Genomic DNA, 12004 nt, shown 5'->3' with positions numbered 1-12004 from the left:
TCACCGCCTATATGCTAAGAACTTCTAATTTTTATTTCTGATATGGATCTCTCCCTTTAGCTTAAGACACATATTCAAATGTTTGTTAACTATTTCTACCTGAATATACATGGTCAACTTTAATTCTCTGAACTTTATGTATTTCTCTCATCAATTCTGTTCCTCTCTTGGTGTGATCAGCCTTTAAAATGGCCCCCAAAGATCTCTGTCTTCTGATATCCAAATCTTTGTGTAGTCACTTTCTCCATTATACCATGGGTGATGTGTGTAACCAACAGATTACGGCAAAGGTGAGGATATGTATCCTGAGATTGCTACGAAAAGGGTGTGACTTTCATCTGGGTCTCTCTCTTCTCCAACCCCACTGGGTCATTTGTTGTGGAGAGGCTCATGTAGTAAAGAACTTAAGTCCCCTCCTAAGAACCACAGGAGTGAACTCAAAGTGCCACCTCCAGCCCAGTCAAATCTTCAGGTTGACTGCAACCTCGCGAAAAGCCCTGAATCAGAATCACTCAGCTAAGTGGGTTCCTCAACTTCAGAAACCGTGCAAAATATGTTTGTTGTTTTAAGCTGCTAAACTTAGGGGTAATTTGTTACACAAGCATAGATGTCAGGATAGAAAACAGTAAGATTAATTATCTGCCAAAAACATTCTCTATTCAAACAAACAGGGTTTTTTTAAGTTGTCTTGATATTGCATAAATTAATCCAGAAACTTCCAACTAGATGCAATGTAGCTTCAGAGAGTATAAGGTTTCTAGTTATCTTTAGGAACGTAGACAAAGGCTTTGTAACAAAACCAACTTCAACATCGAAGTCTGTGCTGGGAAGGAAGTAACTGCAAACATATTTTAAGCAAATGATAAATACTTTTAAAAGTTTCACTCTACCCCATGGAATAATTTATAAATTTTATTCCTTTTTATGATAGAGGCAATGTGGCAGATTCATATTCAGTTTATGAAGATCACAATTTACATACAAGGAGAAAATGTGTCTACAATTTGATCCCATACTTTGATTGCAGGGTGGCTACAAGGTGACTGGCAACTCACCCAAAAGATAAGTATCCCAGGCCCGCTGTTCCTCCCACCCCTCTTACTTAAGGGTTTTCAGGGAGATAATAAGAGTCACGGTCACACAGGCAATGGCAACAGCTGACAAAACAGAGCGGGGGCTAAGGAAACAGCAGATGCAAAGTTCTGCATCCATTTTTAGATATAGTAGGTCCTTATTATTCATGGATTCCACATTTCCAAATCCACCTACTTGCTAAAATTTATGTGTAACTTCAAAATCTAACACTCCCGGTGTGTTAGCTATGCTATATCCTGGCATGAGTTATGGTACTGTTTGTTGGCTGTGAGTTCACTGCTGATAAAATCTGTGTATGATATAAGGTGTCTTTAAACAAAACACGTTTTAAACAAGGTTATATATTGATTGATGAAAATGTGACCAATGGGTGTCAAATATAACCCTGTAGTTGATACCAAATAACTACTTCAAATAATAAGAATCAACTGTATTTTATTGCTCAAATTTACTTTTTATTTATTTATTTATTTATTTTTGTATTTTTCTGAAGCTGGAAACGAGGAGAGACAGTCAGACAGACTCCCGCATGCGCCCGACCAGGATCCACCTGGCACACCCACCAGGGGCGACGCTCTGCCCACCAGGGGGCAATACTCTGCCCCTCCGGGGCGTCGCTCTGTTGTGACCAGAGCCACTCTAGCGCCTGGGGCAGAGGCCAAGGAGCCATCCCCAGCGCCCGGGCCATCTTTGCTCCAATGGAGCCTCGGCTTCGGGAGGGGAAGAGAGAGACAGAGAGGAAGGAGAGGGGGAGGGGTGGAGAAGCAGATGGGCGCTTCTCCTGTGTGCCCTGGCCGGAATCGAACCCGGGACTTCCGCACGCCAGGCCAACGCTCTACCACTGAGCCAACCGGCCAGGGCCTGCATTTAATATTTAACCCTTTGAGTAGTGAGTTTTCTTCATGCTCGCTGACACCCCAGAGTGAGTTTTTTTTTTCAAAAAATAAAATTAGGTCCAGTTCCAGTTTTATTAACTTAAAATCATGGGGTTTTTTTGATAACTAACTTATGGAAACAAGAAGAACATACATTTGCCCTTTTTAATGTTGCCTTACACATTTTTAAAATAAAAATTTTTGTACAATAGTACTCTAAAAGGTCAAGAAGCACATGACCTTCATACATGAACATTCATACTACTCAATGGGTTAACTAAGAATAAAAAAGGTATACAAAACTAGATGATGTTGTAAGAGTTTTAAAATATTAATGAAAAGATATTAAATAATATCTGACAAAAGACGATACAATTGCTATTTAGGATATTTCCATATTGCTTCTTGATTGGTGTCCTCACTTGTAATTTTTTTCACCTATGGATGGAATGAACATACTATGGGTGCTTAGAATACGCTGTTACACAGATGAAGTTAAAAAAGAGTAAGGATTGTAAATTTGTGATTTCCACATTGGGCAGCTGTCCAGGCACCCACCTTAGAGAGAACCCTGATTACAAGTACCATTTTAACAACCAGTTCGCTGAACTGAACAAAAAATTAGGTATTGGTTCTGTAGATCTGGGGCAAACTGGCTGAATCCCATCACTGAACATATCATTTTGGGAGGGAGAAAGATATGAATCTCTATAGTAACTTCTAGTTAACTAAAATAACTCATTCTCCAACAATTTTGAATAAATAGGAATGTATCCTAATATTTTACTAAAATTATTAATTTTATTGATAATTCAAATATTAGCAGTGTATTTTATGAACCAAATTTCCATTTTCAAATTATCTTAAACCTCAACACAGAGAGGGTACATATAAATAAAGAAATACAGATTAGTAATTTTTAAGTCATTAAAAATACTATCTCCTTTATAATAAATAACGTGGCAAACAGTAGCTGAGTGTAATATCCACATCCCAAGTATTATGGTTGGTCACTAAGTCTTTTGTTTTTCCATCTACAATAGATTCTGTGGTAGTTCAGCCTCCCTTTAGATTTCAAAAGAACAGCAGGAAAAGATAAAGGACAAAAAGTTTACATATTCAGCTTGACTATTTCTTATACATTCTTTTTCAAGTTTTGGTAGAAAAGAAAGCTGTAACCATTATTGAAATAAGTTTAAAGCCTACAAATGACAGTTCTCCCTGCTGGTGTGTTAACAGAAAGCTAAAAATAAAAGATATATTTTCTAAAATATTTGCTTTGGTCTCAAATGCTAAGAATACCAAAATAGTAACTACAACTGGTGATCCCCAACCAGCAAAGATTGGTCTTTCCAAAATTCATTTTTATGCATGAACTGACTGGTGGCATGAGACCATTTTCCAATAACATTTTCAAGTACTGTTAAGTTCCTGCATCAACCTAAAAAAGTCTCTATGGCTCTGATCACACTTGAAACATGAAATACAAACCTGATAATATTCCCCTACATTTATAATACTGTTTTTATTTACAAAAAAAAATTCTATATTCAAATAGATTGGTGCGCCCCCACCCTTTTTGGAAATAAACACGTGAAGAGAGCTGGGAGCACCAATCTGAAAGACTTACTGAATGAACGTCCCTCTCACTCATAAGTGGCCTGCAGGATAGAAACTTTCTCTGATGAAAAAACAAATACGGCATTAAGGACTTCCATGATTCACACCAACCCCATTTTATGGCATAATGTCCGAATGCTCACAGATGAAAAATTTTAAACTGCATAAAGGCAAATTATCAATATTTTACCAATCCTCCCTTACCCCCAGTTCTTACTTTCATTTAGAGGTTAAACTGGCTTTACAGACTCTATCTACTCTTCATTCTCATCTCAAATTTAAGAGAAATAAAATTATCAGAAATACTCATAATTTTAAGAATGAATGTATAGTAATTTACTTATTAATTCAATTAAAACAAAAAAATTGCATCAAATCACATTTTGCTAAAACCTTATCCTTCATTCCACTTTTTAAGAGGTTGCCAAATAGAAGATTGCAAAGGATTTTCATAAAGAAACCAGAGTGAAAGAGAAAGAGAGAAGAAGAAAGAGAAAGAAAAAAAGAGAAAGAGAGAGAGAGAGAAGAAACTAGAAAACTTCCAACCTACTGAATTCAGGAACAGTTCAGGAATGGGTCCTAAGCAACGATCCAATTAAGAAAGCAAGTAGTCAGAGGAAAAACATTTAAAATAACCACACCGTAGTAACTTTGACATCAAGTATGATAATAGTCTCTAAATCAATATAATTAAAAAACTTCAAGTCGGAAGTGACTAAAGCTGTTAATAAAAACATGAAAATATTATGACATTTTCTGAAAACAACAACAACAAAATGCTCTGCTACAAACTTACCAATGCCACAGTTATATAGTCTACCGTCCACAGGTCAAGAGGTTCTGGTATACTGGAGGGGCACACTAGCTTCACTCGCATCCAAAGTCTGTGATTCAGATGGTAAGCAAAACATGGTGCCAAGATAAGTAAAAACCACCACCAACTCTTCTGTGGCCTCTTAGGAACTGATCGAGTAATATTAGTTAGAAAAAAGGCAGAAAGGGGGAAAAGAGATGGGCTGAAAGAGGGAAGAGAGATGGGCTGCTTTACCGTCCCTCTCCTAGACCAATCTAGAGACCTGGGTTCAGCTCAGGCTCTGCCAGTGACTAGCTGTGTAATCTTCAAGGGATTCTGGGCCCTCAACTAGCACAACTAGTAAAATGAGAGTTAGGCTGGTCAGACTCTATGGTTTCTTCCAGCTCTAAACCTTATAACTGTAAAGGCAGTTCCTTTAAAAGTTTTTTGACAGTTGACAAATAGTAGTATATCATGCTTTCATATCCATTAGTAAAAAACAAGAAATTCAAGCCACTCAACTACGACTAAAAGATACCAATCAAGCTACAGCATAATCAAATAACAAAGCTACAATGTAACAGAAAAAGAAAAAAAGATGTCACATTTAGCATGTTCTAACCTGAAACAAAACAACTCAAAACTAAAACTGAATATAGTATGAAGCAGTGCTTAGGTCATTCAAACAAGCCAACTAGTAACTATTTGTGTTTAATGTTCAGAAAACAGGATTGTTTGAAAATTCACTGGTTTTAGTATTATCTAAACACATTCTGGTTTTGGATATAGTAAAAGTGGAGTTAGTATTAAATTCCTGACCATAAGACTTTATTTGCTATGAATGTAGAATTTATATTACCTACTTTTTAAATGACAAATGATATACATATATATTTTAAGTGAGAGGAGGGGAGATAGGGAGACAGACTCCTGCAGGCACCCCAATCGGTATCCACTTGGCAACCCTCCCCTCTGGGACCAATGCTAGAATCAACCGAACTATCCTCAGCACCTGAGGCCAACACTCAAACCAGTCTGGCCATGGGCTGGGAGAAGGGTTGGGGCAGAGAGGGGAAGAGAAGCAGATTGTTGCTTCTCACGTGTGCCCTGACCAGGAATCGAATCCGGGATGTCCACAAGCTAGGCCAATGCTCTAGCCACTGAGCCAACCAGCCAGAACCAATATTTATATTTTAGACAGAGTGCTTTATATTTTTATTTTTGTATCAAACATATAAGTATATTATGAAAGTAGTTTAAAAGGAAGCCAGTAAACATTTAAATATTTAAGAGTAATTTAACTTACTAAATGATCTAGCATTAACCCAGAAGACAAACAGACACAATTCCTCAGAATTATTTACTACTGACTTTCTCTACTGTATAACAAGATTACTTAGTACAGCATCGTCACCATCACCATCATCATCTGCAATAAACATTTACTAAACTTTTATACTATGTGCAAAGCATTCATATTAAGGTTACATAAATTATAAGATACAGTCTCTACAATTGAGGAATAAAGTCAAATTAGAGAAACAAGGTTTATTTATAAGCACACTAAATAGTATTTTACAAATTTACATTATTAAGTATCAAGAAGTATTACAGATAATACATGTTATAGTAATTCAGCAGAAGGCAAGCCCTACACACCATAATTGGTCAGTGAAGTTTTCAGGAGGAGGGACATAGAAGCGGCCTGGTAGAAGAGGAAGGCTTCAAGCTAAACCTAGGGAACATACAGAAACTACACGCTGCTCTTTGGAACCTTATAATATTCTACCCCACACTAGTTATGTCTGTGAGTGATAAATGGACTGAACTACATCAAAAGTGCAGTCAACTAAAGAGGCATTGGGTGAGCAGTGAACACAACAGCCTATTAAAAGGACACTGAAAACGAAAGACAATCGATGTTGCAAAGTAGGTGCCAATCTCAAAATTTCCAAAGACAGTCTAAGAGGAGAAAAGGGTTGAGGTGTGTTACCTCCAACCCCCAACACCGGTGAGAGAAGCTTCAAGATTATGGGGGAACAGTGGTGGGGGGTTGGAAAAGGGCTCCTTTGGGAGTGCTATGGGAACAAGTGTCCTTGCCTTTAAGTGAGAGGGTAGAGGTGAGTGAGTGCTATCCTTCACCTAAAGCCCAGGGGAAAAGGCTTTGATGGGACCACCTGAAGAGATTGGTATGTGTCTCACACACGAAGAAGGACATGACTGAACTGGCCCCTGATTCATTCCTGGAAAATTTAGAGAGGAGGGCTGGATGGAGAGGCATGGGAGGGCAAATGAGAGCTGGCCAAATAGGGACGGCTCTCAGAGCTCGCCTGGGCAAAGACTGGGTGCCAACATGGACCAATGTGGGCCCTACGGGAAAGAGAGTAAACTGGGGTGGGGTCACCTGGGTCCACTGGAGGGTTAGGAGATTGAACAGAAAAATGAACATGAAGGTCCTGCCAGACCCAAGAGGCTTAGGAAGGAGCAAACAACCAATCAGAATTCAGACACATTCTCAATGCCAAGTAACTCGAGGTGAGGAATCTTGAGCAATCGAGTTGGGAGTTAAAGAAAACACATCTGCTGCTCCTCTTTCCTCTCTTCCCTCTCTCCATGTCCAACCTGGGAGGCATCAGAAACCAAGACTGGCGAGACAAAGCAGGAGTAGGAAACTCAGTCAAGAAAAAAGTCATCGATGCCCCCTGTCCAGATCACTGGCGTCCGGCTTACAATCAGCAGAGCTGGGGAGTGGGCACGAGTGAGAAGCTTCATCCTTAACTCAGCTTGGTGTGGGGTTTTTACTTTTTGGTTCTGGACATCCTAATAATGAAACTGAGACATTTACAACTTACCTACTGAAGGACAATTATCTAAAAGCCACCAGAAAAGTCAAAGGCAAGTTGATCCATGGGCAGGGGATGGACCAACCTTATAGAGTAAATTGAAAGGAACAGTGAGTGACAAAAATAAAAAATAAAGCTGTTCTATAATTACATCCCACAAGTCTTGCCTTTTTTTTTCAGAGAAAGGAAAGAGGAGAGAGAAAATGAGAGAGAGCGCAAGAGATCGATTTGGTGTTCCATTCCTTGGTTGATTCTTGTATGTGCCCTGACTGGGGATTGAAACCCCAACCCTGGTGTAATCAGAACGATGCTAACCAACTGAGCTACTCCCCCTCCAGAGCAAGTCCTGCTTTTCCACCTAATGCACTAACGAGCCAACACAGTGGAGAGTGGAGAAGTACATAAATGTGGTGTTATAAAACAGAACTCAACTCACCCAGCTCCTCTGCCAATCCTGAAATGGTTCAGCCACAAACAAACCCAAAAATTTGCCACATGATTCAAAAATCTAATAGAAATTCTTAAAATTTGATATTAACAAACTCAATATATTTGACTCACTTTAAAAAGCAGAGACTAGGCCCTGGCTGGTTGGCTCAGTGGTAGAGCGTCAGCCTGGCGTGCAGAAGTCCCGGGTTCGATTCCCGGCCAGGGCACACAGGAGAAGCGCCCATCTGCTTCTCCACCCCCCCCCCTTCCTCTCTGTCTCTCTCTTCCCTTCCCGCAGCTGAGGCTCCATTGGAGCAAAGATGGCCGGGCGCTGAGGATGGCTCTGTGGCCTCTGCCCCAAGCGCTAGAGTGGCTCTGGTCGCAACAGAGTGACGCCCAGGAGGGGCAGAGCATCGCCCCCTGGTGGGCAGAGCTTCGCCCCTGGTGGGCATGCTGGGTGGATCCCGGTCCGGCACATGCGGGAGTCTGACTGTCTCTTCCCGTTTCCAGTTTCAGAAAAATACAAAAAAAAAAAAAAAAAAAGCAGAGACTGTACCTTGCTTTCTGCTGTATCTCTAACACTCAACCAAGTGTTTCTTATATAAAAGGTTCTAAAGAACTGTCGTTCTCCTCTCCATGAGATGACTGTTTTGTTAGTTTGTTAGGAAATAGAAACTCAACAAATCTGTCTGCAGCTGAGATTGCTTTTTTACTTAAAAATATATTGAGCCCTTCTGTGAACAGTTATAATATGGATTATTTTCATCCTTATCCTTTCACAGGCAGCCAGATCTCTGCAAAATGCACGTTGTATTTTTCAGCACTGTAATACAACAAAGGAGATCGCGAAAAGTTTAAACTTTCAAACAGAAGAAAAATTATACACACTTTTTAAGTTCAACAGAAGATTGCCAAAAGAAATACAGTACCACATAATGCTATTAAATGCAGAATGGTTTATTTTAAAAATAGAGGAACATTTAAAAAATATATTATCCAGTATTTTACTAATACTTCGCTGGCATATAATATCTCTTCTCTGTGACAGCTTGAATTAAGTGCCTACTATCTTAGCATTATATTATCATCATCCCGCTTTTAAAGATGAGGGAACCGAGGATTAGAGTTTAGTGACCTGCCCAAGGTCACAATGCTAGTAAGTGGTAGAGCAGCAATTTTAACCCCAGACAGTGTGTCCAATTCCCAAGCCATGCTGACTATAATGCTGAACTCATTCCAAAAGAAAAAAAATTCTATTTAATGGTTATCTTTATAATTTGAAATATAAGGTATTGTCAAGTTCCAACCAGAATTCTATGAACAAACCCATGATGATGTAAATTTATTAAAAAACTCATCATGAGTAAAAATTCTATATATGAATACCAATAAAGTCTTAAAGCTGATATATTACTCTCTCTATCATTCCATGATATAGTATTTACAATGTGTATATGACTGTAAAATTTGACAGTTTCCTAAATGGTACATTAGAGAAGCAGGTCTTCTGGTATGTTTCAGAAACTGAAAGGTGTTGGATACAACAGAGTCTTATTATCAGACTTTTATTCTCATACCGTATCTTAGAAATAAAGGTAAGAGACGGGTAGGAGAAACCCCAACTATTTCCATATGAGTCTCTATTTCTCAATCTGGGATGCTCCCCCCACTCACACTCCAGGTACATCTGGCAATATCTGGGCAATGTTTATTGTCACAACTGTGTATGGAGGCAGGGAGTGTTATGGGAACTCACTGGGTAGCACCTAAGCATCCTATAACATACAGGACAGCCCCACCCATTCCCAACACAGAACTACCCAGTCCAGAACTACCTACAACACAGTCAACAGTGCCAAGGTTGAGAAACCCTAGCATCAGAGATTAAATGTCTGAGGCACTTAGCAGAGTGGGTGGAGCGAGTGTTAGAGATCGTAACTATAAACACTAAATCAGGAGACCATGTCACACTCCGTGAAGATTAGGTGCAGCGCTCAAGCTGTGATGAGAGCACTGACATGGGCAGCCTCCTGCGTAAAGAGAGAAAGTGACAGCAACCTCTATCAACACTCCCACCTTAAACAGTTGTGCTCCATTATTTTTTCTGATAAAAGAACAGGAAATTGAAAAAGCATAAGTAAAAAAAAAAGTAGTTTACTGGAGAGATGAGAAAATTCTTTTATAAAAGGGTACACAGTTCCTCCACCAACCTATTGAGGGTTTCTATAACTTAGAGTAGGGCTCCGGAGGGTATGATATAAATAAGAACAAAGGATGTTGTGGACACACCATAAAGAACATCAAAATAAATAAATATCCAAGTGCTTCATTTTGGACATCAGTATTCTCAAGATCAAACGTGATTTCAAGAAGCCTGGCTTTCAGCTCCCAAATGTATATACTGTATGTTCTCATGGCTTAATATCGTTCCTTCTTGGGACTTCCTTTCTCTGAATTTGGGGACGCTGTTTCAGAGGAAACAGTAAAAACTGGACACATAAGCAACCTACAAGACAGCTGACATAAAACAAAGAGCAGAACTTCACCAAATGTTGCCTTGCTTTGCGTGGTTGAGTATGTGCACACTCTCCTGGGCTTTTGCGTTTGATCCCTCATCCTCTGGTCCTTTGATGTTATTTGTCTTTCTACCTTCAAGCTTCACCAAATCTTTTTAACCTCTTCATCCCCTTCTAACTCTCATTTCCTTCTTTTTTACTTTCTTCCAACTATGTCCTACATTTCTCTCTCAAAAGTGCTAACCAGAATGGAATTATATAAGAATTTTGCCATTAAAAGAGTCAGATTTTAGAGGTTCTTTAGTAATAAATCCCCACAGTGCCCACCTTTCTTCGGCATACCAACACTCCTAACAAGTGGTTAGCTGGCTCAACCACAAGAAGGTCTATCACCTCACCTAATTTTCAGACACCACCACAAGTCGCTTCTCACTTAACGGATATTGAACGATTGCTCCTCAGATCTAAAACAGGGCAAAATAATCTATCTAAATTACTCTTGCTTCACAGATACCAACCAACTCCCATGATCAACATTTACTAAACTTGTAAATGCTTGCTTGCTATCCAAGTACTATCCTAAACTACAGGTGGCCAAATTTGCAGACTATTTGCTTCTTGATAATTACCTTCTGATAGATTGAAACAGTTAACTAAATACAGAGATATGATTCATCTAATTGACCTTGTTTGACATTTTGTCAGGATAAGGAATGACTCATTGAATCCCCAAAACGGTAGGCAAGGTACGTTTTACCCTCCTGCATTGCTTGGAAGGTTTATTCTCCCCTTAACTACATAACCAATAAGAGACACTGGTTAATTCCAAAGTTCCAGGTCAAGTTGGGTAAATTTGGTACTGTACTTCATAGAGTGTAGTGTAATGCTACGTGGAAGCTTGGCACATGCATGAGAGTAAAACTAATGGGTCTGATTACTGTGGAATAAAGGAAATAGATCCTGGGCTGTTCTGTGCCGGCTTACTTCTCAAAGGCAGCGGGGTTCAAGTCCCATGAACCCGGCCGTGCCTCTGAGCTGTCGCGTTTAAACGCACGTCGCCAGCACTGTACGGAAGTTTTAACAGTTCTTGGAGATAAGTCTCCGGCTGTTGCTTCCCCAGAACAGCCCCCGTCAACTCACCCCGGGCGCAGGGCGCGCGGCCCACAGCCGGGCAGGTGGTCCCCGCGCGGACCGCACGGGGTCGTCGCCGTGCCCACCCCACGCCCGCCCTTACCTTAGTGAGCTGCGCGATTTTCTTGCTCATTTTCAGGTGCAGGTCCTGGCTGTAGTCCATGCTGTGCCCCGCCTGCTGCGCGGCGGCCGGCGAGAGCACGAATTTGGCCGCCCCGGCCCCCGAGCCGCCGTAATAGTGCTGCTGCCAGTTCATGCCTGGGGTCGCCATCTTCCCGACAGACCCCGGCCGGGGCACCTGTCCCCGCGTGCGGGGGGCGGCCCGCGCAGCAACGGGGTCCGAGAGGCAAGAGCCGGAGCGGCCGCTTCCGGACCCCACTCCCGGCGCCCGCTAGCCGCAGCCTCAGGCGCCCTGCTGCCCGCGACCCCCGGGCACCCCCGTCCAGGGACGGCGTGGCCCCGTCGACCCGAGGCCGCGGGCGACACCTGCGCGGGGCAGACGCCCGGGGTCCGGCGGCCGCAGCCCCGGGCCAGGCCCGCTCCTGCCCGCTCTTCGGCTCGCGCCTGCCAGGGGCGTCGTGGGCAGCGCGGCCCCGCAGCTCCCGCTCCCACCTGGCGCTAGGGACCCAGCGCGACGGCCGCCTCCGGGGCTGCGGAGGGAGGAGGAAACTGGGCGGGCTGCTGCGGGGGAGGCGGGGACAT

The 12004-nt window shown here is 41.7% G+C and overlaps 1 protein-coding gene across 11 annotated transcripts in view; it reads right to left on the bottom strand.

The window, feature by feature from the left end:
• FAM184A (family with sequence similarity 184 member A) overlaps nt 1–11718 on the bottom strand; it is a 121359-nt gene extending 109641 nt beyond the window's left edge. For all 11 annotated transcript variants that reach the window (XR_010750059.1, XM_066373357.1, XM_066373361.1 and 8 more), the window contains exon 1: nt 11406–11718. Coding sequence is in view for 10 of the 11 variants with exons in the window: in XM_066373357.1 (XP_066229454.1) it covers nt 11406–11573 (168 nt within the window). In the remaining variant the exon portion in view is untranslated. The remainder of the gene's footprint in view (nt 1–11405) is intronic.
• Nucleotides 11719–12004: the final 286 nt, after the last annotated feature.

Source organism: Saccopteryx leptura, chromosome 3 (assembly GCF_036850995.1).
Source record: "Saccopteryx leptura isolate mSacLep1 chromosome 3, mSacLep1_pri_phased_curated, whole genome shotgun sequence".
Lineage (NCBI taxonomy): Eukaryota > Metazoa > Chordata > Mammalia > Chiroptera > Emballonuridae > Saccopteryx > Saccopteryx leptura.
The sequence above is the reverse complement of the archived record's forward strand: the minus strand, read 5'-3'. Positions and strand labels throughout refer to the sequence as shown.